Genomic DNA, 27,566 nt, shown 5'->3' with positions numbered 1-27,566 from the left:
GCCATAAAGATCCGGCTTTGGCATCAGAAAAACTACAAAATCACCTGTATGAAATTGACGAATGGCTGGAAAAGTGGAGAATAAAGCCAAATGTTACTAAATCTCTACAAATAACGTTCACACTCCGCAAAGGAGACTGCCCAGCTGTAACGTTACGGGGGCAACAACTGCCTACAGAAAATTGTGTAAGATACCTGGGACTCCATCTGGACCGGAGGTTAACCTGGGCAACCCATATAAAAACAAAAAGAAAAGAAGCAGATTTACAATTTAAGAAGTTCTACTGGCTGATTGGGAGACAATCATCCCTCAGTTTAAACAACAAAATGCTGGTCTATAAATGCATAATAAAGCCTGTATGGACTTATGGGATTCAACTCTGGGGATCTGCCAGTAATTCCAACCTTGAAATTCTCCAAAGGTTTCAGAATAAAACACTGAGGGCAATCTCAAATTCACCATGGTTCGCTAGAAATGTAGAGATACACGAGTACTTGGAGATGCCGACAGTCAGGGAGGAGGTGAGCAAATACTGTACCAAATATAAGGACGGGTAAATCTCATAATTTTCCTTAATGTCCTGAAGTTATTTGCGTTGCAATGCAGGAAACCAGTTACAGCTTGATCAAACAGGAGCTCGCTGCACAGTGTAGTAGGTACATCAAAGGGAATGCAATATCACTGTGAGAACAGCAGTCACTGTTTGCTGTTGCGGTCTTTGACGACATGGACAGCGTTATGCATATAACATACCTCATGGTAATGTACGTACCTATACACCGTGTTACTTTGCATTCTTGCCATATTCACAGAGATAAAAGTAGGGAACAATACTTATTATTTAAGATAAACAAGAGACTCCCATAAAGAAAGTACACTAAGATTTTAGTAAATTTGATTTTTCAGTACAAATTGGAATAAACCAATTTTGTCTCGCACGTTCTACAGGTGCAAGTGGAATAAACCTAGTGGGCGTGATCTAGTTCTTAATAATCTGTTGTTTTATGGCTCTGTGTACCAGCCTTTTTATCCAGTCATAATAATTATTTTATAATACTCTTCAGTTGATTTCAGATTTTCCTTTCTACTTTACGGGCTTAGGACCGTCAAAAATACGTAATAATTATTAGGGTTTTAATTAATTTATAACATTGTACCCTATTTTTACAAATTAATAAATTAAGTATGAAATGAAATCACCTTATTCACAATTAATTATTTATTTATAAGTTCCTACTTACAAAGTTTACGTACTGCGAAGCAAGTGTTCAAAGTGTCCTCCGTTCTGATGAAGGCACAGTCTAGCACGGCGAAGCGTAGGTTTTTCGCTTTAGTTTTCGCAACACATAAACGTTTTGTCTCACAGTTTCACTAAAACAATCCTTTCATGTAACGCGTTTAACACTGTTTATCTCTTCTGCGCATACCAGTCGTTTCAAGTCACTCCAAAAATCAATTGGTGTTAGGTACGAGGGTCGTGGTGGCCAAGCTACTGGACCCCTCGTCCAATCCACTGTTCACCAAACGTATTATTCGCGCACTTGACGTCCTTATTGTGGGGGAGCACCATCCTGCTGGTAGATGTCATTGGCTGGTAGTAGAGCATTTGGTGTAACGCTAAGGGTACGTCATCAAGCATTTCGTCTAAGACGTCTTGCAGACACTCCAAGCACCATTTTGATTAACACGTTCACTGCGTTACGGGGCCCTTTAAGCCCCATGCACGACTTTTCCCCAGTGCGGGACTAGAAATAGTGTTTGTTCACTCTGGTGCGGGAGTTGTATCTCTGGTGTTTACAGCAGTGTGAAAGAGATAACTATATTTTTGTGTTGTTTGTGAATTATGAAGCTTTTTGACATTATAAAAATATACGGGGTCTAATGAACCCCGTACCGACCAGACAGTAGAAATTACCTTTTAGTGCGATACGGGGCTGAAAACCCCCGTACGAATTTATCGTGCGCCCGTACGGGGTTGTCGACTTATTTGCATTAGTGCAGTGACAGACGTGACGTCAAATATCGATAATGAAGCGCTCACGACGTATGTTAGAAATGTCACGTAACGAAAACGATGACGAAACTCCCGTTCCACCAAGGTCATCCCACCGACAGTCAGCTTCTTCACCAATGTTGCGAAAAGTTTTCCAGCGGCATTCAACACCTGTTCAATATGATATTATCACGAGCTAAGTAGTACCGAAAAAAATTATCAAGAATTACGTAATGTGAATCAGAGTGAAGGACAAGTCTCAGAAGTCAATTTTCCGAGAAGTCCAAATAAAGAAAATTTTAAGCTCACAATTTTGAAGAATGTCTGTCATAAAACCAGCAGACTCGGCTTTTCAACCGCTTTTCAACTTGACCCATGTTGAATACTGATTAAACTTTTTTTTTAATAAAATTTATCGTTCGTATTTACTCACATCACTACTATTTTCATCGATAAAAAATATTTTTGTTCGCTACGGGGCACAAAATACTCGTATTTTAAATATGAATAGTGCGATACGGGGTTCAATGTGTCCCGAATTTTCTTTGGTTTTTAATTTATTTATTAAACTTCGTATCTACTTACGAAACGAGATTAGCATAGCCTATGTAATAATTTATTGAATAAAAAAATATAAATAAAAAAAAGTAAAATTTCATAAAGTTATAGGTGATTAACACATTGTAGGTGTACGGGGCATTTTAATACCCGTAACGCACGTTGAAGTAGTAGGTACATTAAAGGGGTGCAATATTCCCCGTGACGCACCAGTTTGAAGACCTTAGTTTGAAGCTCCCGCAGTAAACGTGTTAAATTATTCGTTGTTTGAATACGCTTCAGACATTTTTGTATTATTTAAAACGTGATTTGTGATTGATGGATTTCTCAGTTTTTTACAAGTGTCAAAAAGACATTTTAAAGACAATAGATTGCAATAGATATTTAAAAATACAATAAAAAGTAAAAAAGTCTCCATCGCCATCGCCAATAAGTGATGTGCATGCATTACGATAATTAGTGGTGTGTTTAACAGATTGTCGATAAAATAAAATACTCAAGATTAAAAAAAATTTTTTTCGGGCATTATTTTTTTACGGATTTGTGTTCAGTATCAGTAATATAGTAACCTCTGTAAATATGGCAAGAATGCAAAGTAACACCCTGTATAAATAGCCAGGCACTTCGTAGGTCTGCGGATATAGGATGCGTCTGTAGGGCACTATGTAATGTAACAAGTGGGACGGCGTAATCGGTTCTTGACAGTATTGTAAACGATAAAAGAGCTTTATCCCTAACATCCATCTACATATTCGATTTCTTCTCGGCTTTGCCGGCTAATTCCTAATAAGCTGGTCGGAACATCTTTAAATGTACGTTGGGGTCTGCCTTCTAAAATATCTTTCGAATTCGTCAATCTTTTAACGCGAGACACACCACAACTGCTTGAAACTACTTTTACTAAAGTACTTAAATATCGTTGCTTTTGCACTTAACTGTGCTGCAGGCTCAAGCCTCAATACACTTACGCATTATCATTATACGACATTTCAACGCTCTTCACGTCTGAAACGATTTTATATAGCCATTTAAAAGATGCGTCAAGCTATAAAAATACTATTACGTTCGTGATTTAACATATTTAATTTCCATACAACTACTTTAGACGATTTTTCCAACCAATTGATCATTATCATCATTTGACTGCTCTTTTCTTTCATCCTAGAATGACGCAGGATGTTTACCACTTACTCAAACTGAAAAAAGGTCTTGACTTGATTTTATAGTCGGACACTAATCCTCTTTTATGACTGCTTTGATTGATGATAGGACTTATTTTTACGTGATATGTAATCATAATGTGTTAAAGGATTTCTTCTGGGTTTATAAACTACCAATACTTGTAGGTCGTAGAAATCATGATGTCAGAAATATTATTATCTCAAGCTTTAGTCTCTGGGATAGAAAACACAAGCTACAGTAAGCGATTCCTATGCAACATCATTATTTGTTCTCCGCTGCTTAAAGTTTAAACCTCCGGTACTTACACTACATTACGCACTGAAATTTAAACTCCAAAAGATCTATGATATTCTTACTTATGTTTATTACAATGTTTACCATATTCTGTTGGTGTTAAACAGACGTTAGTGGTTTTGCGGTTGACCAAAAAGGTGCTGCACCAATGTTACTTTATGTAAGTAACAATTGCAACCAGTTAGAAAACTGCGAGTGATCTCTGCACTTAAAGTATAGCTAGTAACTTCTACACGACACTTCCCTGATTACCAAAACCACTTGTGGATCGGTCACACCTAGTGGTTCCGTAATTATCGACACGAAAAATGGACAACAGACCTTAAGTTACACATTTTAGATAGGTATTAGCTTTTGACCTTTTTTTAAGTCAATGTTGATATGAAGACTCGAATCTAGAACAGCCAGAGACAGGAACGAAGCTGAGTCTAAGCTGAATTTAAATCAGTTAAAGCTATTTGATTGTTGAACAAATTGAAATCGATTTACAATCTAAATTCATTGTCTTAAGAAAACCTAACTTGGTATCTCCGTACATTCCAATTAAACAATCAAGTTGGATGTATAAATAAACATCGGTCACACAATACCAGATCTCACACATTACGTAAACTTTCGATCGCATAGAAACTCAAAGACCTAGGAAGTCTAACATTCTTGACCGCGTTCTTTGGACCGCAGACGCGCGGGATTATGCACATTGACATGAAGACAGGTTTAGTTTAAATATCATCTGCAAAAAGCGAAGCTGTACTGAATTTTATCTTCATTGACTGAGTAGTAACTGATAACGAACGTACGACGTTATTGCTATCAGTCACAAAATGTCATCGCAAAAAATTTGGTCACTATCGCAGAATGTCACTTTCGCAAAACGTCACTTTCGCGAAAGGTCACTTTTGCAAAAAGTTATTACTGTTCAAAAAATATACAGTTAAAAAAAATTTGAATGACATTCTGCGAAAGTGACTAACTATTTATGACATTTATTGGTTATCTACTGCTAGACTTAATCATGTCATTCGTCCCATGGGTGATGGGAATGGGACGCCCGGACGCCACAAATCACAATCTCCTGCTTTTTACATCCAGCCACTGCCAGCGTCATCTTCTTAAGGTCGTCGGTCCATCCAGCAGTAGCAGCATCCATAATCTCCATTTCTTTATTTCTCGAATACCCCCTTACAGTCCTATCAACTGAGAATTGCATTTGTGTGAGTGATCGCCAAAAGTACCGTTAGTAAAACACATACAAATAAAATTAATGTTTTATTAAAAGGAAGTCTATAAAACACTTGCTACCAATTGGGCCGATGTAACGACACTTGACACATCCTTTTAAATAAATAAATAAATAAAAACAGGTCCTCGCTCAGCATATGCCAAGGCACGAAGTACCTCGACGCTGATATTCTGCGAGCACCGTTTATAGAGAGGGCGTCCAGCCAGCCTTACAAAATACAACAAAAAGACAAACTTTATAAAATTACAAAATAAAAACAGACTAAAAACTTTTCATTCACACCTTTAAAATACGTATTCAATTTGCATAAAATTTCTTTCACTTGGCTGCTTAATGGATTTCGTACAGGAAATTCACTTACAGTAGGAGCCATTTCACTAATATTTGGAACACAATTACATAAAATTACACGTATCTGCTACCAGTACCGGGGTGAAGTAAAGTATGTGAGCGACAAGGAAGCGGTGCGTGGCGGACGCGCCGCGCTTCAGGCCGCTTGCTATAAATAAACCATGCGCGGGACGCGCCGCGCTTCAAGCCGATTGCCACTCTAAACTATCGGTGTGCACTCACACAAATGCAATTCTCAGCTTAAGTTGAGAGGACTGTACTCTATCTTTCGTCGATTCTCCGAAAGATATAGATGTCCACGAATGGACACATTATTGTAGCATTTATACTTTTTGTCTATTATTATTTCGATGTTCTTTTTTTATTGCCGTCAGCTTGCTGAATAGAAGAAAATACGTTTTCGAAAATTGCGTTTTAATTTATTGCTACGATTGGAATAGTTAGTCAATAACATCATAGACGATCCACGACCACTTGAGCTTGCTACATTTATAATAAAGTAAATTTACAAGTGGTAAAAGTCATCCAATGTATGGCTCTTGAACTACATTTAGTACCCGAATGACTCCATTTGCGCTTCGAATACAAACATGGTGTTGGACATGTCATAATACGCAGAATACGTACATATTGCCAATTGATCGAAATCAAAATTAGTGCAGCATTGCATGCAATATTATTTAATTAGGGCAAGTGACCCGGTTGTGGCCACCGACCCCTTTGTGGCCATTTAGAACTTCAAATCGTTAAAACTAAGGCAAAGACAAAATATATTCCCTGTGGTTTACGGGAATAAAAATATCTAATATTGGCAACACTGATAGTGTTGATAGCTTTGATGTGTAAAACTTCACTTCAATCCAACAAGTCATTATTTTTTGACGAGCACCAATTGTTTTAAGTCTTAGCAAAAAGGCTAAGGCGAGCGGGTGAGTAATCAATCATTATTTTGTAATGCTTCTTATTTTTTTAATGTTTATGTTACTCCTTCATATAGAATACACTGTCTATGTGGTACTATTTATCGCTATTTGTTTATTAAGTGAGGTTATGAGAGGTGGCCACTAATGGAGCCAAAATGAATGAATTTTCCCATCTTTGGCCACATGACTGGCCAAAATGGTGCACGTAGAACCCCACTTTTGGCCATTTAGATTTTATCGTGATTTTTTAACTTAATTACTTAGCTATTTTGATATAAGTAATCTACTTATTCATTTTCAGAGTTACGATTATAATGCCTCCAATGGCCTCCATCGAAACCAAATACTAAAAAAATCGGTGTCGTGAAAAGAAAATTGTTCCAGACTGGTCATTATAATATTATACATAGATATCTACCTCATATAGGTTAATCTTGATCTCGTTAATTGTAATTTTAATTCAAGCTGAAATATTATATTTCTTATTAAATTTGTCGTCAATATTATGTTAGCTATTTTTCTCTAAATAAAGACTTAAAATATGCGATTTTCGAATAAACTTTTTATTATTTTGAATTATCTGCTTTTTATTTTTGATGAATTTTGATGGCCAGAAATGGGGTAAATCTGGCCAAAAATGGCACAAATTCCAATTTTTTTTCTATTCTACAGGATTATTTATTTTCCATTGATTCATTATGAAAAAAAATTATCCTTAGGCTAGATTTATAGATATTTAATCACTTTTTACAAGAAATATGTCCGTGATAAAAAAAACTGTATTAAAATGATATAGCCTCGAAAGTCTACAAAATTCTTAAAAAGGCCAAAACCGGGTCACCTGCCCTATATGACTACGCCACTTTAATTTTTAGATTTAAGAGACACCGATTATATAATTCGTTGGACTTAAAGGTAGACAGAATTTCTTCTCTATTCAAGCTTGAAAAAGATACCTATGCCGTAAAAGTTTTATTTATATGACTGTTCGTAGGTTCCTAACGCCGTATTTTTGGATCGATTTATTTCTTTCACTTTTAACGTGACATTAGCATTAGCGATAGCGACAAACAAAACAGAAATGCAAAAACAAAAAATATGAAGAAGCTGAAGATATCTGTGTCACTAAAATATCACTAATTACTTACACTTATTATATTTATCAGACACTTCAATACCTTGGTTCGATATCGTGAAGTAAATATGAGTACATCGTACCAAAACACTTCAAAATCTATGATTTCGTTCAGTTACATATTTGTAAACGTATGAAGTTACTCTTACTAAGCTACTACTAAAGCGTATGTAAAATAGTCGATCCATTGACTGGATCATGGTAACACCGTCTGGTACTTCAAAACCGGTTAGACCTCAGATCATATCTATGATCTGAGGGTTAGACCGACCCTCTTTTCGTTTGATGGGTCATTCTTAAAACGCGAGACGCCTCAAACGAATTGTAATGGATGGCTAAACTAATCAAGTTTTTCTATGACAGCAATATTGCAATAACAAGCATACGGTCTTCTTTAATTGTAGGTCGTGACAAACAAACAACTTGAGCTCTCTGAGGTCAGACTGTCGACATGACACGATACGATCGAATTTTCTACATTTCTAGCGCTAGAACCGAACTCAGTACTGTGTAAGTAAACGAGTACGTAACAATTGACTGTCATATCTTCGCTTTTAATCATCATATAATTATGAGTACTTAAATGTACGCCTGTTGTCGTGACCAGGACTTGAGGCGATATTCTATCTATTACAGGATGTTCGTGTTTTAAACCGGCATAATAGACCGGCGTTTGCATGGAAGGTAAAGGTTCCAAGGATTTAACCAAAAAACTGAGATAGAGTAAACAAAATAGTATGGTACTCGTAAGATACTGTCAAACTAAAAATTGTATTATAGTAGTTTCTTTTTGATTCTATAGTTTATAATGTTGTATTTGAGAAAAGTAGAGAGCTATATTTTTGTTATATGAAGAGAAGAAATTCTTCTGATTTTAAATCTAATTTCGGTAGAACGATTAATCAGTAACTAAGTGATAGGTTATCCAGTAGTTCGTTACACATTTTTAATTCATTCAAAAATAGGTGTGCGCCCTAAAGCCACCTTAATGGTTTAGTACATTATTCATGGAGAGCTTATAACAAATGGCTGGTTGCGATTACGTAATGCGACTTTCTTTGCAAATGCCACGGGTTCGATGCTCGCGCAGTGCGATCCGCGGACATTGCAATGATGGACATTAACCTTTGTACACACTTAATGCTAGATATACACTTTCTTCTAACTGTTAGGCCTCTTTGAAATCTTTTGCAAATCCTTCGGAAATATTATTTGATTAGTTTACATTGTCATGAATAGAGCTTAATGTCTTGTCAGTTTTAATTGGCCTTTAGATACTTACTTAATACAGTATGTCACTTTGGCATAAAGTTAAATGTCACGTAGATGGCAGTTTTACCAATGCACTAGTGATACAATACAATACAAAGGACCTTCCATGGAAGGATTTAATTTGTTAAGGATCGTGAATTAAAAACTAATGGCAAGCAAGTACCTACCTAGATACGCCTTTTCCGTTCACCTTCCTGCACTACACTCCTCCTTACCTATGCCTGACTAGAATCCAGCACTTTGAGCCCCAATTTGAACCACCACGTTCATTAAGTTTTTTGGTAGCCCATTTTAAGATCGATCGATGATCGATCGATCATATCGACCCGTTCTCTCTCTTTTCCCGTGATATTTATATTCTATATTGTTGAGAGAGAGAGAGACAAATAATAATGTTACGAACGGCCTTTTTTTGATACTTTATGGTTTTACACTTTTATATTTTGTTTTATGTCAATTCCGTCTTCCTTCTGTTGTCTATTAATGTCTTTTTCTATGTAAATTCCTTAATTCCTTGAATATATCGCTATCCCATTCCCAAGAGCCTGGTGTAACTAATTATCAGAGTCATTGTCATCTTTATACTTTGCTGTTTGTTAGTAAACATAAGCCTTATTGTGGTATTATATTCTGTCGATCTCATACCACTCTATCGTTTCAAACTCTCATAAATACACTCCACATATCGTCATTAACATTTTGGTCTCCAATAATTTATAAATTATTTTAAACCGTTGATACGAGTAGTATCATGTTAGCGCCTGCAATTATTAAGTATTGTGCTATCATTTTCACTTTCAGTTGATAGCACCTCCAAGTTTTTTAACACGGGAAATGCTGGCGCGGTCAACATATTCATCATCTAGCTAGGCAGCCGCTGCTTCCTACTCGCTTTGTTCCCACAGTTAAGATTAACTGCGCAAAGAATAGTTTAACAGAAGTAACACATTAAAACTCTGCCAACATTTTTGGTTGGATTTGTTTAGCAGGCGTTGAAAAACTCGTAAATTTGCAACCGAGAGCAACAGCTCAGGAATCTGTAGACCATTCAGTTAGATGAAAGTGTGACTTTAGGGATTTATTATCCAAAATCAGATAATATGCCTGCCTATAATTGATTTTGTGTGAGACAATGTCACTATTCATACTGCCAGAAGTTTAAGAAACTGATTCAATCAAAATCAAGCACATTTATGTATAAAACCTATTTCTTGGCCTGCAGAGTACGAAATGCAGATTTAAATCTAATTGAAAATCTTGAGGGCTTTATGGTCCAACCAAAGATGGGACAATCAAAATGAAAGAAAAGAACTACGACAGAAACACTCATTGATCATCATAGAATCTGGTAAGAATGTCGTGGCACCGACTTAAGTCGCATTCATGTCTCTGTCATGTTGCGGCCATTATTATGTTCGCGCGTAACTTAGCTTATAACCCGAGCCCTCTTTGATGTCTATGTTAACGCTGCTTAGTAACAGTTAAATATAGTTCTTATGGTGCCAGCCAATTATTCAATCTAAAGGGGGTCACGAATTAATTCCTAGACTATACATTAATATAATCAAATTTAAACACAAAGGACTGGTGTATCTGCCACGCGTACTGTAATAATCTATGACCGACTATGGGAAAAGATTATACCCACTCGTACTTGAACTTACACTTGTTATTGTCATCGACACAATGGTGTGAACACAGATCATCGCGGGGATCGGTGGAAAGTAAATTGGTCTGATTTGCATTTTCGACAGTGAAAATGATAAAAAGTAACGTAATCATCCGTAATTGTCATTAGGTTAATTGAGGAGGTTGTTAAATAGCTGTTGGAGTAAAAAAAAAGTGATAACTGTTACTGGTGTTACTTGCAGCAATAAATGATACGTTAATGACAATCCAAGCTAAATATATTATTTTAATTGGATGCTACTTTTGATTCCAATTTTACCTGTGAAGAAGAGTTTTAACAGGTATCAAAAAACCTTTTAGGATTCGGCACTAAAACGCGTCTAGAACGCGTTTCGAAAGGTTTCTTGAATTGTTTGTCATTGGTTTGCAATTTATTTGGAAAGAGAGAATAATATTTAATTCTACAATAGTTCTAAAGTAAATAAATAAAAATAAATATGAGTACCAATAAACCAACATTTCAACCAATTGTTTCTGATCATTAATATTACGCGTATATATAACGTTCATTCGATGCAATTGCTTAAACATTGAGTCATCATCATCATTATTTATATGTTTGTGTTTTTTATCTCAGCTTTAAGGGCTGGTAATTATAAGATCAGCTACGGGCATGGCCAAGTAACTGATCCCTAGTTGATTTTAAAATATTTGTATTACGATGGGCCCCCTGAGGCAGCAGGCTCATCTTGAAGGAAACGCCGTACTATTCTGCAGGTGTTTAGTATAGCTGCTTATTGCATTGTGATAAAACTATTTTCCGGAAGATCCAATAAGTTTGAGGCTATGGTGTAAGTGTTTGCGTATAACACCCGTACTAGAGAGAACCAGGGGTACAATGTAGGCTTTTTGTAAGTTCCATATTCTGAGTATTTCTTCTTTTAATTCGGAGTATTTATTATTGTCATCATCGGACTGCTTCCGGTCTGTCCATTGGTACACATAACCACTGGTTAAGCAGACGCACAGTTTTATTTTTATTTTGATTCCCAAGTAGTCTTCACTCCTCCTTCTATTCGAGGTATTTTTAAATTTTGTACACCCTTTAGGTCATAAGTCGTACGTAACGTAATATACTATTTAGCAATCGAGACGTCCGCTAGAAAGTGATGAAATCAGTATGTTCACGTTGTTATTTCAACGTTTAGCAATTAACTTAATAACAACATGAACATTAAAGCCCCAAAAATACCTATGTTATACAACATTACACGATACCAAAAGCAACAGAGAATAATTTTGTAAGGGTCATAAATAACAAACGCACACAAACTTTGGACTTTGATCGCGAATGCAATTAATCGTAAAATGGTTGATTTCTTTGCGCATACGATCATCGGGTTTTGGTAATATCTTTGTGCAATGTTACTACTCTCATTTACTTTACAATTATGTTGAGTAAGGTCAGGTCATGCTTTGATGTTAGCCTGTGGTAATCTTTTTTTATGTAATGCTCTTACTAACATTATTATTGTGTTGGTTAGGGTCAGTTTAGACCTTTATGTTAACGCGGACGAATGCTTGAAACAAAATGCCGATAGTGATCTCCTGCTTTCCTGACCAAAACCCAAAAATCCTGGGGGGCACCAGACCATTCTGGGGTGCCTTAGCTCCCCGCTATATGTATAGTATACCCATCTTAAATTTTATGGACTTGCCTTTGGATGGGGGGAGTGGGGGGGAACCGCCCCAGTGCCAAATCAGATAACTACATAATTATAACAAAATCGACAAAAGCGGGCATTTGGTGACGTTTTAAACAATACGGAACAGCTACAAGTAAAAATCCAGTTTCCAGATACGTAACATATTTTATGAGGTTAATGGAACATATTCTGTGCTTACCTCAAAATGAACTAAAGTTTTGTCGATTGCGATACTCCGTTCCCGCCCACACTTGCATTGGCATCCGATGAATTCTTTGTCAATGACGCGTATGATGTTACAATAGCAATAAAATATTTTTATGACCATTTATAACTCAACGATGCGTTTTGTAGACGTTGATAAGTTTTGTTTTGTTTTATCTCTAGGAGTTTCCCTGCGTGATCGAATCAGAAATAAGGAGATCCGTAGGATAACCAGAGTGACTGACATAGCCCACAGAATCGCTAAAATCAAGTGGCAGTGGGCAGGGCACATACGGCGGCTGACAGCCGCTGGGGCAGGAAAGTTCTTGAGTGGCGACCACGAGCCGGAAGACGTAGCGTGGGCAGGGCTCCCACTAGGTGGACCAACGATCTGGTGAAGGTCGCGGGAGGCGCCTGGATGCGAGCGGCGTAGGACCGGTTTTTGTGGAAATCCTTGTCCAGCAGTGGATGTCTTTCAGCTGAAACGAACGAACGATCTCTAGAGATGAGACGGGAGATGCACGTTATTTTAGGAGCGATGTTATCATCAAGCAATGTCAAGTTACCAAATAAACAATTGTATTTTTGCAAAGTGGCAATATTAACGACAACAAAATACCATACCATAATAAACATTTTTCAGAAATTCAACAAGACCAAGTTTCAGATATTAAGTATACTGTATATGTTCGTTTCAGCCAAATGACGTCCACTGCTGAACAAAGGCCTCCTCCAAGGTTTTCCACAATGAACGGTTCTGCGCTGCCCGCATCCATGTATATGTTCACTAGGAACAATTTCCTATTTGCTTAGCACAAATCACAAGACCTTAGCCTTGAGAGTGCTCTTCTCGACATAGGCTCCTCTATATTTAATAAAGGGCAGGCTTACGTTGGACTCTCCAGAGTTAAAACCTTAGATGAAGGACATCTTATCATATCAATCAAGGCACAAGAGAACTCTATTGTAGAGTACAACCGGTAGGAACACAATTGAAGACTGAGAGTGAAAAATTTAGTAATGAAACAGAATTGTTCGGATGTAACTTAATCTTTAACTAGTGACACGTAGTCTCACAGGCGTCGCATGTTTTACAAATTCTTAGAATTGACCACTTCCCTCGCTTGCCGCGACCCAGCGTCTTTAATAGCTTTTGTTTTAGTGCTAAAACGACCACAGAAGAAGGCAGACGTGTTATCGGTTCGGTCGTCAAGGTTCAAACGGGAGGGGGGAATTGTCATGTCACTAGTTAAAGGTTAAATTTCAGGAGAAGACTCAATAGCTGAGGAGGAGCAGACAGCAGATACTTCCTATGAAGAAGCTCCGGAATTTCCTATTCTGGCCAACTTAGTGGAACTGGTCGACGGCTACCCCTGATGAACTTCAGACGACAACTGAGGCGCTGAACGGACCAGATTCAAGCAGCTAGCGGAAGGCCATGACAATAAACTAAAATGTTGGGACTCTAGGGAAGCCTGAATAAGCGTGCCATAAGCCCATTCAAAGCAAGTGGATTTTAAAGAGGAACTTTTATCCCATCATACTACCCAGTCATCATACTATCCATTAATTCTATTTTAAATTTTGGATATGGAGATAAGAGTGCAGACGAGAAACCATGCTCAAAAGTAAACATTTGCAGTTATGCTGCGCCTGAGTAGAGTGCACTATGTAGTGCGTATTGATGATGGCTCGATCTGGACGCGCCAATTGAACCAGCTGATGTCAGCGCGCTTGTGCCGCAGCCAGGAATCGCGGCGGATATTGAAGATAGAAATTTATTATATCTTCAATAATGCGAAATTTATTTTAGGCAAACAATAAGTATGTATAACTAATGTTTGCAGAATTGCAGATAACAACAACACAACACAACAACAAAATGTTGTATAGACGCATCAATCAGGCCAGTAGTCTGCCAAACTGGTCAGGTGGCCAAATTTTAGGTTTTTGGGGTTGTATGAGCTCTATGGGCTAAAAAAAAGTCACGGCAGTGAACTGCAGACTTAACGCACTTCAATATTTGGAGTTATTTTGTTATAGCTACATTGAGCAGTATCTATCGTGTGGCTATTATTTATTTGGCCAAGGACAACAGATCATAGGTCACGGGCGGTGCAAGAGTTCAATTGTTACAATGGCCAGCTAGTCTTCTTGACTTGAACCCAATTGAACATCAACCAATGTATAAATAGGAACAATATACAAGTCGACAACTTTTGTTTACATATCCTTGTAAATCATTAAGGGCAGCGAAATGTGCTGGAACATAGTGTAGTGACAACAGAAATGAGAACTAGAATGGCATCTACATTGGAAATTATCGGTGGGCACATTCCTTATTAATTCCAAATTGGATAAGATACTCGTATAATGTTCGCGCTACTATGATGGCCTTTTATTCTCTCTTTTGACCATTACCATAACCCAATTTCATTACTTCTAACTGCTCTAGAGTGAGTGAGACTGAGGAGTATGAACAATTTATGAACGTATGACTGAGGGAAAGATTGCTCAGAGATGAAGGACAATCAGCGATTGCGATATTTTTAAAGACGAAAATAAACCTTTTCCGATAAAATGTGCCTTTTTTGCAACATTTTATTATTTACATACTAGCTGTCCCCGCGAACTCTGTTCCGCCTTAAAGGCAATAAATAAGCCATCGCAATTTTTCCTTATTTGCTCACCGTTTAGACCTACCCTGGACTACGACAAACATTTTAAAACCAAAATCAGCTCAATCGGCCCAGCCGTTCTCGAGTTTTAATCAGACTAACGAACAACAATTCATTTTTATTTATATAGATAGATAGATAGATTTCGTGCACCAGTATAAAATTATATACACGTGATACTATTCTTATCAGGTTGTCTTATCACTAAGTGCTCATGCTATACGTAATACTATGATAAATATAGCTTGTTTTTATTCAAACAAACTGATAACTCAATCAATATCACTTAAACACGGTGTCTCGTATCAAATTGTCTCAATCTAACTCCAGCTGTTAATCAAGAAAGATGCCTTGCTTCACAATTCTGACAAATGTACCGAAGAGCAAAATACCAGTTGATTTTGCTCATAAAATTATTCCTGTATTATCAAGAGTTGTTGGCAAATCTGCTGATGTGAGTACCATTAGAAAACTATCACAAATTGTGCATGAAAAATTGATAAATATTTGAGAAATAATCATTTTGAGTGCAAGTGATAAAAACAAAAGCATGTACCTAGTGCCTGTGTACAAGATCTTTGAAGTGTGTTTGAAATTTTCGATACCTACGATCGTGATTTGTAATATCTTAGCTGTAGGTAGCATAATATTAGTCTTGCTAGGTTTCTTTTTTTTCTCTTCCAATAGTCTTTGATATAATATTTAAACTGTTTGTTAAAGTGAAACTACATTTAATAAGAAAAATGTGTTTCCGTCTTATTACCACGTAGACTAAATAAAAGCTTGGGCGAAACCATGGAATTACTATTACTGCCTATTCCTTAAAACCCCACATCCTAAACTCTTCTTGTACGATTATTTTGACGTTTTTGAGATTTGACCATCAACACACGTGCCACTTTTTAAACGTCATTAGTGTCATTTTAGCGAATTTTGGTGATTGCCGCAACGTAAAAATAATCGTATTATCGTACTGCAATCGCAAAGTAATCGAGTGATGTCGTGTGACTCGATTCGATAATTAATTAAATCCGATAAAACTGATATTTTGATAAATTTATAGCTAGTCGGAATGTGGATCGAAATAATTTTGTAGCGGTAAACGTCATTCTATAGGGTCCTTCTAAATCAGCTACGTTCCGTTTAATGGGAGCATGTATACGTCACACTGAATACGTTCCCAAAGTTTGAGCCAAAAATTCAGGCTAGTTTCCGAGATAATTAAGGAAACAACTTCATTTCTTATCAACCCAATACAACACCCTGTTCAGCTGATTCACTACTACACTGACAAAAATCCGCACGCACACGAGCTTACGTAATGGCCGCCATTGCGCTTGTGCTGCCGTTGGGCCACTGGCCGCGAACACAAGAGTGCCGCCGGACGACGGACCGGGCGCCACACAAGCTATTCTAGGGCTACTACTAGTTATTTAAGGAATTAAATTAAGCAGAAAATTAAAGTTTATTTATTTTTGGTAACATAAAAAAATCTTATGTGGTAAGTACTTATTTAGTGGCCTTAATGGAATGATGTTTATTCAAAAGTTCGTTAAAATACTTTTGCGCTTGTAAAAATCTTTTATTTCAAACGTAGCAACGAAACGAAGCAAAAAAGTTAGTTGCCGAAATCAATGACTTATTTTTATGCCATACACAAATGGGATAGTTACCATGACTATGAAATTTAGAATTACGGTTATTATTACGATAAAGCAGGCACATTTTTCATGTTAATTTTAATCGCTTAATATCCCCTTAGCAAATTAAAAATGTGATTCGTAATTGACTCGATCATAGCAGAAACTAAACGCTATCGAATTATCTACCTGTGATTATCGGTATTCCGAAGTAAATAAGTAAATAATTGTTCCCAACTATCAATTTTAAACTGAAATAATAATCATTAAAATCATCGTAGAAACAAAAAAAAAATATAAAAGTAAATAATGATAGTTTTATTATTATTAAGATTAGAAAGAATTTTGGAGTTGACATCCTTATTTATGCGTGGCGGAGTCGGTGGTATCAAAGACAGCCGTCCCTCACAATAGCCGACCGCGCTAGTGTTGTAAGAACCTCGAGTCTTTAAAGTCTTTATTTTGAGACTTGAGTTTATTTTTAAGACTAGGACTCGTTAGTCACATGAATAAGGGAATAATTGAGTCTTCCGAGTCCTTTCGAGTATTTTAAGTTCTTTGAGCTAGACTGAATCATGACATGAACTTGAGTTGGTGTATACTAATAGGCAATAATGAGTGATTTCATATCATCATCCGTATGTTATATCCTTACTAATTGAAAATAAAATAAATCGCACAATACAAATGTAATATCAATAAAATTGCATTAAACGCAAATAATCGAATCAGAAGTATCCATCTAAAGACTGACGATTTTCGTAATCAAAAAGTTAAAACGGTCCAATAAAATAATAAACACACAGTCTTAATTCATAGCTATTTTATTTTCTTCAAACTTTTAATAAGTAAGATTCCAAGACTCGAGTGTCGTATCGTACAACACTAGCCGGCGCGCAGCAAACGAACTTTTAGACACGTGCCGCCGCCTTTTGACACGTGCCGCCGGCCGCCGGCTAGCGCAATGTACACTCACCAAAATAAAATTAAGAAATGCAACAAACTTTTTTTTACTATTCAAATTAAAATTGTGTTTATTGTTAAATCACAGGTACATAAGATAGGTCATAAATAAATACCAAGTTGGAACGGAAATGATTCGGAAATTTTATTTAACTAATTAGGTACCTACCTACCTCATCTACTTTTCTATTGTAATAGAAATGATGACATTAACGATTAATTTAAGAATGGACTTTGATTTAGGATAAATGGAATATCAATACAAACAAATTGAAGAGTTTTATTTGCTTCAATAGTCTAATTTCATGTTTCTAAATAATTGACTAGGCCATTGAATTACCTTCACAAAACAATAAGTTCGATTAATTTTTAATTATTATCTGTTATAGGATATTTTACCATGAAATACTCAACACCATAATTTAGATTCGAATCAATTGAAATCGAAAGCAAGCAGATAAAATAATAAACAAATAAGTTTCTTTTTTGTCGACTGTACGCTTATGCCAACTTTTCGGCTCTTGCTTTGGCGGCGTCGGCGTCTTTGTGTCAACAAAAGGCGTGCGGCTTGTTTGTCGGCATTTGTCGGCGCGTGCGCTTTGATTTAATTCAGTTTTTGACTAGCTTTCTTGTGTGAAGGTGCGTTTTGTAGTGCTCGTGAAGTGAACTATGACGCACAGATGCACAAATGCAAATAAATTTACTAAAACGCGCCTTAAAAATCATGGCCTTTGCTGGTTGATTTTTCGATGGTATCGTGAGTCCGTTTTACTGTGATTAACATAAGATAATAAGGATAGACAACGATATGAGAGTAGGCCTGCAACAATCAGCTGTGACGACTGCTGTGAGTTGTTATGACGTGAGTGTAAACAACAAAAAAGTGTGCAGTGGTAGTGAGCGTTGTGTGTGTTGTGTCTCGTGTTCCTGTGCAGAATGAAAACACTACAGCTTTGTTGTGTGAGTAAAAAATACAGCATGTTCCATTATGTAAGACGAAATGAATTTTTATTTTTGTTAGAAAATGTAACTTTGTAAAATCATTATTAAACACATACTCAAATTTGGTGAACTTGTTCAGTGTACCGTATAGATGCCCCCATTAAAAGGAATGTAGCTAGTTTAGAAGGACCCTGTATATTATTGATTTTCTTATTGATTTGCAAATAATATTTTTTATTGTGCTTCTATCAAAGTAATGTTCGTTATTCCATTGTGCTAAATAGTACTAGTGGCGCCCTCTTTGTCAATGTTTTGTCTTTGTCAATGTTATGTTTTTGTTTTGTTTTGTATAATGTTATTTTTTTATTTTTATTTATAATGTTGGTTGGAGAGGCGCCCGCTGAAAACCAGCGTCGGGGCACGCGTGCATGCACGCGTGGCTCGATTAATGCTGAGCGGGCACCTTTTTGGCACAAAAATATGCGTGTATAGTTTTAAGTCCCTTTGTTCTGTTTTTTATTTTTTTCCTTTTTTGTGTCAAATAAAGTTTTTCTTATCTTATCTTATCTTAACACCATTTTTATTAAGTGAACTCATTGACAGAAGGTCGAATTAATATGCTCGTTTTAGTTCTGATTACTTCTTATTAATAACTAATGGCCGATTCAGGCCAGCAATCGTCTAAACTATTGAGCTACAAACTAGTTAATAAAAGTAATTATAAATAAATACATCTTCAATTAAAATCGATGAAGTATCTCAAACGCCTGTTGTAATATTTTAGCACCTTAGTCGTAATCAGAAATAGTGCTGAATGAACTTCAAAGTTTTACACTGACAGTGACATAAGTATTTGGTAAATAAAAACCTACCTACCAGTGCTTTTAAGACTTTAACGTATTTGTAAAAATGTCTATCTTTGTAAATGGCTAATAGCGGGTGGACAAAAAGGTCTATTAATACACAAGTAGATGGAAAACTCAAGCCAGGCTACTAGTATCACAATTGATCTTATTTCAGAAATTCACATGCATTATTTCCGGTGACTGCATAGCATCTTTTGGTGGGGACTCCACTAGCCCGGGAGCAGTTGCGACCCTGGAATCCATTGGAAACCTGAACTCCAAGCAAAATAGAGTCATTGTCAAGGAATTGTCAGACTTCCTGGCAAAAGAAATCAACGTCATGCCGGAGAGGTATGTATTGTAACTATGTATTTATGTATAAAATCTTGTGTCATATCATACCTCCTGGTTACGCCATAAAAGCAATTAGGTACTCTGTAGAATAACTTTTTGTATGTTGTCTCCTGTTAAATCGCCGCGTCTGACTTAATGTAAGCGGATCGGTAGCGCCCCGGCTTCGTCGTCTAGGCGACACGCCGCGCTTACGGCTCCCCGACCGCTGGTTGACCTGGCACCTGAGTGCTTAATGCGAGTTTTTTTAACTTCTTCTTCTTTTTTATTTTGGAAACGACTTGGTTGTGAGAACCATGATATCGCCAATGTCATAACTTCACCATCGCGTTAGAGTTCATTCAGATATGTATAGCACTGAATTAGCACTTATCTGTAGACATACGCGAGAGCTAAAACATACGCCAGAAGTAAGAATTGGGTGTAAGTTTTTTTTTACTTCGAAGATGGTGCACGTTTATGTTTTACTTGGAAGATGTTTGAGACCAATATAGCGCAAGATGACCGCAATTGTTTGTCCAGTGTTTGTACAAAAACCCATACTTCTGGCAATATCCTAAGAGATCTTTCGGAGGTCGAATTTAAGAGAAGATATCGGCTGCCGAAGAATTTCATACAAACAATACTGAATAGTTCGAGTTGATACGTTGACCATTCCTTTCAGAGTTAATAAGTGTGCTGCGACCTTTTAGCGTAAACGTTCCGATCGATGTCTGAACATCAGGTATAGCGTCTGCGGTCAATAAAAGTGCATCTCAGGCGAACAACGATGTCTCGTTCACAACAGTGTTCGCGTGTATGATATAAAATGGATATAAATTCGACATTTCGGTGCTTTTGTTACTTGGAGATGCAGAAGATGGCCGTATACGAAGAAAAGTGAGGATAACAAGGCAACTGAATATTTATGAAGAGAAAGACAGGGTGTTTCCATATTTTGATAATGAAACACTTAAAATACAGCAACCACAACAGTACATTTCTGTAGTAAGCAATGACAATGTGTTCAGGAAAGAAGACCACAGCCTTAGCTAGAATATGCAATTGTTACAATCCCTGACATTAACAATACATTCAATGATTTTAAAAAGAAATGTATCATAAATTATTTTTAGACATATATTACAGAGACACTGCGTATTCAGTGTATGCTGTTTGTTTTCTAAAAACAATACAATAAGATTTTCAAGTTACAGTCAAAACTCATAACCTGTCAAAATCACTGAAACTGACCAAAAAAGCTGCTATCGATAAACAATTTGATCGCACTTTGCTTTGGTGACATGTCCAGGAAGTATGACAGAAAATCTTACAGCCTTATATTGTATAAGACAAATTTGATTAGAGAAACACAAACAACAGATATAAAGTTTTATTGCACAACATTACTAAATAAATTGGTTATATTACAGAAATTAGTACAACAAGAAGATATATCTTCCTTGTCATTTCATTCACTTGATTTTCTCCAAACAATTGGAACTAAATATTTTTTTTATAAATAATATAATTTTATGTTTGCAGATTTTTCATAAGTCTCTACGATATACAGAGCCACAACGTTGGACGATTCGGAAAAACGGCAGAAGAACTCCTCGGATAAAAACAAACTCCAACAAACATTTATATCTAAGGAAACAAACTCCAACAAACATTTATATCTAAGGTGCATTTATACAAAAAGAATTTTATTGTACAGTCACGGAATGAAAAGGTTCGTCAGTTTTCAAATTGATTCCTTCAACGAATCGCGAGCACATATTACCTTTTGAAACTATGTTACAGAATAATCTCAAGTTAGAGAAAATAATCTTTACCTGTTCGTCAGTAAAGTTCAAAATTATTCAGATCAAAGTTGTTTGACGGTTTATCTTGTCAAGAAGAATATTATGATTGGTAAACTAAAACCTTGTTGGTTCAACCTGCCATTATTATTTCTATTAAATAAAAAAACTATTGTCAATTGGTCAATGTCATCATTGCATTGCACTGATGGGATAGAAAAATAAACAAGCAAAACCTTATTCGTTAGCAAACGTCATATTTATTTAAATGTTAGCAGCACTGTTTCTTGTACTGTTATGTTGGCAGGTTTGACTCTTACAGTACCTAGTGCAAGCGAAAAACGACACTAAGGTGACGAACCTTTTCATTCCGCGACTGTACATAGCACAACATAACGATTTTAAGCATTTTACTCGTTGGGGTGAACAAGAACTGCCTAAAGACGCTTTATTAAAATTTAAAATGTATGCCAGTCAAAACTGAAAATGCAACCTAGTTGTAATGCTGTAACAGAATAAACAGTCACAACGATGTTAAATTTGTAAGATTTTCAATTTCTGAATACATGTTTATTACATAATCGGCTTTATTTTTTACAATTACAAATAGACAATAATACTCATCTACACTCTAGAAACATCCATTAAGTCGCTAACAATTTTGTAAGTTCTTATAGTTTTGTGCTATTTACCTCACTTTCACACACGTTGGTAACAACCCCTTTTAAAGCGTTGGATTTGACGACTACTCCTTCCTCGTCAATCCACGCTACTCCATCACCATCTCTCCAAAAGACAGTATTTTCTGTTATAGCATTTTTAATCGATTCTTCTTCTTCCCATGAAAATGTGTCCACAGACTGACTGTTTTCTAGTGGAGGTTTTCTTATTATTTCTTCCACATCTTTATCGACTAAAGTAACATCGACCAAACTTTTAGTTTCTTCTTCATCGGTCTTTACAATATGCTTGATATCATCGTCTCCAATCTCATCGACGGTTTGTAATAAATGATCATCATCATCATCATCAAAATGTTCAATAGAGTCAGACTCAATACTGTTCAGAATTCTCTCAGCCCTGAACTTCCATCTTTCAAGATTTTTATTTGCCATTTTGTACATTGCTACTGTATTTGGAAGTATTTTGTGCAGCATAGCATAACACGGTATGCATATTTGGCTCAAGAAACCCACCTGGAACAAGTAAGTACTACTTTCATAATTACACTAGATAGTATCTTGAAATTATTTAAAATTATTTGTTAGTACCCCCTTACCCCCTACTGAATACGATTCGATGTGTAAGATCCGGTTTCCATTAGATCTGATCAGACTCCTGGTCGGATCCGATAGAGATTCGGAAGTTATAGGGGCTTAATAATTTGTGTGGAAACCGCGGGTCAAGTGTTCCCGTGTATCCGGATTGGACACCAAGGCGGAGCGGAGCTGGTAGATTATTTCCACCAAAGCGGAGCGGAGACGAGAGGAGATTTGTGAACTGTGAGTAGCTGATAGCTGTCAGTCTATTAGCTGTATTTACGGCTTGAGGAAGAAGAATTAGAGGTTGAAGAAAGAAATTGGACAACCTTATCAGTATGACATTTACGTCAATACTGGGCTACCAGTTCCGAACCCTGCCACTTCAGGTTTCAGAATCGCTTGTTAAACGTCAAATGGTAAAAATCAGAACTATAGTCTATCCAATATAGGTAGCTTGATTAGAATGACGGCTGTCAAAAGAATGTGACTAGTGCTGGGTATGTTTCGTACGGTTCACATAGATGTATCGATAAGTTTTCGAAAAAATGATATAAAAAAATGCACCCAATTTTTCTTTATATCTTTATTCATAAAAATGACAATTATGATTTAAATTTAAAGAGTAAAATTTAAAATTCATGTCAAGGGTGTACAACCTAAGTCGTAGTCATTATCATCAGTGTTCTTCAGTGGTTTTTTCCTCTCGCGGTGGGCATCTCTTCTAGAGCAACGGTGCTATGAATACCCAAAAAATTACCGGTAATTGATTTTCGATGTTTGATTAATTTAAGAATGAAATGTTTTTTGGTTTTTAATAGTGAACATTTAGAAAAACGTATAACTTGACTTAAATATGTTAAAAAATTAGTTAGAATTTTTTTTTGTTAAATATGTTAAACAATTAGTTTTAATTTAATATGACATTTGTCGATATGTCCCAACACTAACATTTTTGTAACTCGAGATAACCTTGTAGAGACGTCGTTAATACTATAGCTTGATTTTTATAATTTCGAATTACTACTTATTGGTGTAATTTAACGCTGCATTTACACGAAATTAACATTTTCTTTGGAAGCACTGTCGTCGAAAATATTGTTTGTAGGTCAGACGTGAATTATTTCTTGTCCGCCAATATTTAGCTCTCATTGATCGCTACTACAAAGTTATGTCGTTACTTTTGATGGCAGCTGTCATTCTAATCAAGCTATATTGGATAGACTATAATGATGGGCCTGGCATATGGTCAATAGTACTTCAGCTGTCAATAATTTCAATCCTGTCAAGTATAATTATTACAAAAAATAAAATGACAAATAAAATAAGAATCGATATAAAAGATAATTATAATTTTCAATATCAAACAGTTTGATTCCATTTACAAACCTTTGAAACATTACAGACAATACAGCAGTACCTAGAGGTAATTTTTATCGATATCGATACAATGCTTGAGGTGAGTAAGGTAGGTAATTACGGCGTTTACCCGTGGTCCCCCCAACATGTCCCCCTGGTGGGTCCACGGGTAATTTTTTTTACCCGTTGTCCCACCGTTCTGAACAATTTTTGCCAGTGGGTCTACGGGTAATTTATATTAACCATAGTCCCACAGCACAGTGGTAAACGTTGCATGTCACCTAGGTATAATTATAAAAAATCTATAATTATTAATTAGAACTGGCCCCATATCAGACATTTTCCTACATCTAAAGGCCTTTTGAAAAATATATTGGTTATGGCTATTGGAGCGGGTACCACTTTCCATACATTTGTGCCCATCATCCTTTACTTTCAATTTTATTCCAAGAAGAAAATTTATTTTATTTTATTTTATTTCCAATTATTTTTTAATTAAAATTGATGTAAAAAAGAATAGACTTTCTATTTTATTTTATCGATTTTTTTCCAAGAATATGAGGTTACATGCAACGTTTACCACTGTGCGGTGGGACTATGGTTAAAATAAATTACCCGTAGACCTACTGGCAAAAACTGTTCAGAACGGTGGGACAACGGGTAAAAAAAATTACCCGTGGACCCACCAGGGAGACATGTTGGGGGGACCACGGGTAAACGCCGCCACTTAGGTAGATAATTAGCTTACTCTTTTTGTCATGTGCTCTTTGGCCAACATCTCGTCTCCGCTCCGCTCCACCTTGGTGGAAATCGGGCCTTATTTCTGTAAAGTGCAAATCTTCAAGATACCTAATACCCTTTGGATTTAATCATTCAAATAAATTGCTATTCAGCATTATGAATTCTATTTCAATAAATTTATTATAAGACAAGTCAATATTATGCATTTACGAGTATGATTATAATCTCGTTATTGTAAATGTTCATATTAAAATAAATATCGCCGTTGAGTACAAATAAGGCGAGTGATATAATAACCTGACTGGCTGGCTGCTCCTCTGGTTTGTTTCGATCCATCATAGGAATAGGTGTTTTCCCAATAGCCCGCTCTTTATCACCTTGATCATAGAATTCTTCAAATATGACTTTAACAGTTTTTATTTGAACCTCCCAAGGCTTTGCTGAGGCTGACAAATCAGCTGCGGTCATTGATATAGCCATAGCTAAATCTCTAAAACAGAAATGAACTTTGTTTATTTTTATATGTTTATTGTTCAGAGCCTTAGTCAAAGCTCGATAGATCGATATTATTACATACATTCGCTGAAGCGCTTTAATTTAGTTAAAATGCACATGAATTTGTATAAATAAAAAAACTAGGCAACTGCTCGCATTTATTGCCCAAAAATAAAAACTTGCCAAACAATCAAAGCCGTGATGGTGACCTAACGTTCGCAAAGGCAATGAAGCCAACAGATGAAAATACACAAGCATCGCGTTATAAGGGGTAGGCCCCTTCGGCCGTTAAGGAAACCGAAGTTAGGAAACTAGTTTCCTAAAAGCCTTTTTTTATACTTCTACGTAACTGGTTTCCTAAAAGGCTTTTTTTATACTTTTACGTAACTGGTTTCCTAAAAGGCTTTTTTTATACTTCTACGTAACTGAATTACTTATCAACCTCTTTTGTATGTCTGGCCAGTTATCGTTTTAGAAGACGTCATCTATCAGTTAATTACCTATGATGCACTTGACATTGATTATATGTCAACAGATAATTTTGTAGTTTGGCTTATGTATTATTGCTCGGATTCATTAATATAAATTATTTACAATGGAATTAAGAGATGTGGAATTCATATCAACGAAAAAAGGAGGAGTTGCCGTCCTACATGAGGGACACAAATATCACAGAAAAAAAAAAAAGAAAACGGTAACTCGTTCTGGCTTTGTAGCAATTATAACCGAGGGTGCCATGGCAGTATAACATTGAATGAAAAAAACGAAGTCGTAAAATGTAATCCACATTTTGAGTGTATGGCAAACAATGAACAAAATTTAGTTTTGAAGCAACTCGATAATCTAAAAGACGCAACAGGATCTAATTTTGAGTCCATACAAAAACAGTACGACGAGATGGTGTATAAATTAGAATGTGAAGGAATACATTTGATGGCTGACATTCCTTCATATGAAAATAAGAAAACAGGATTAGTTAATAATCGGAATAAAGTCTTGGGTGTACCTAACTTGCGATTTCCAACTTCATGTGCTGTAGTAGTGCCAAAAAAGTTTGAAGAAAAATTCCTTTTAGCGGACTACATCAATGAAGAAGGTGATAAACGTATTCTTATATTCTGTAACAAAAATGTCCGGCACTTAGTAAAAAACTTCAAACATATATTATGCGATGGGACGTTCAAGTCCTGTCCAAAAGTTTTTAAACAATTATACTCAATACACGGTTATAATCAGTAACACCATTAATATATTGTCTACTCCCAGATAAGAAGCAGCAAACTTATGAAGTCCTTTTCAGACTTATCGAATCGATTTTTAAAGATTGGAGGCCGTTAAAAGTTACGATGGATTTCGAAAAGGCTGCTATGAAAGCAGTAGGTAAAGTTTTTAGAGGAATCGAAATCAAAGGCTGTTATTTCCACTTTAACAGATGCCTATTCAGAAAGAGTAAAAGGTTGAAAATATCAACCCCTGCCAAGAAACGCCATGTATCACGTTGTGCCGGAATAGCACGATTGCCACGAGATTTCATATAAAGTGGTATTCAGTATGTGATGCTAAAGTCGCCCGCCGGTGAAGACATAAATAAATTCAATACATATTTTAAAAAAGAGTGGCAAACCAATAGTGTCATTGAGAAAATTTGTTGTTGTGCTACGGAACAGATCCGAACAACCAACAACTTGGAAGGTTTTCATAGCCGGATCAACAGATACATTGCCAAGAAAAATGTTACAGTAGCTCACTTGCTAGAAATTTTGATTAAAGAGACTAAAATTACTAATATTTTTAAAAGTAATACGAAAAAAAGTATAGCCTACCAAGAAATAGATACTGAAATTAATAATGCATTAAATGATTTGGAAAAGGGACTAATAACTGTGGGGCACTGTATAGAAGTTATTGCTCCATATGCATTTTTATTTTAAGTTAATTAATATTTTATTTTAGTTTTATTTCATGTCAAAAAGAGTATTTATGTTTTATTATGTGCCTACTAGACTAATGAATTTGTTA

The 27,566-nt window shown here is 36.1% G+C and overlaps 2 protein-coding genes across 4 annotated transcripts in view; one reads left to right on the top strand and one right to left on the bottom strand.

The window, feature by feature from the left end:
* The first annotated feature begins 15,463 nt into the window (after positions 1-15,463).
* On the top strand, positions 15,464-21,576 carry LOC135086665 (macrophage migration inhibitory factor-like). The gene is made up of 3 exons (XM_063981439.1): positions 15,464-15,622; positions 19,734-19,909; positions 21,434-21,576. Exons 1-3 carry the CDS (start codon positions 15,515-15,517, stop codon positions 21,510-21,512), a joined length of 363 nt encoding a protein of 120 aa, XP_063837509.1. The 5' UTR covers positions 15,464-15,514; the 3' UTR covers positions 21,513-21,576.
* Positions 21,577-22,070: 494 nt separating this feature from the next.
* LOC135086650 (probable 3',5'-cyclic phosphodiesterase pde-5) overlaps positions 22,071-27,566 on the bottom strand; it is a 32,507-nt gene continuing 27,011 nt past the window's right edge. For all 3 annotated transcript variants that reach the window (XM_063981404.1, XM_063981405.1, XM_063981406.1), the window contains 2 exons: positions 25,350-25,542; positions 22,071-22,889 (listed from right to left, as the gene is read on the bottom strand). In XM_063981404.1, the coding sequence (XP_063837474.1) occupies positions 22,365-22,889; positions 25,350-25,542 (718 nt within the window). In that variant the 3' untranslated portion in view covers positions 22,071-22,364. The remainder of the gene's footprint in view (positions 22,890-25,349; positions 25,543-27,566) is intronic.

The sequence above is a fragment of the Ostrinia nubilalis genome, chromosome Z (assembly GCF_963855985.1).
Source record: "Ostrinia nubilalis chromosome Z, ilOstNubi1.1, whole genome shotgun sequence".
Classification (NCBI taxonomy): domain Eukaryota; kingdom Metazoa; phylum Arthropoda; class Insecta; order Lepidoptera; family Crambidae; genus Ostrinia; species Ostrinia nubilalis.
The sequence above is the reverse complement of the archived record's forward strand: the minus strand, read 5'-3'. Positions and strand labels throughout refer to the sequence as shown.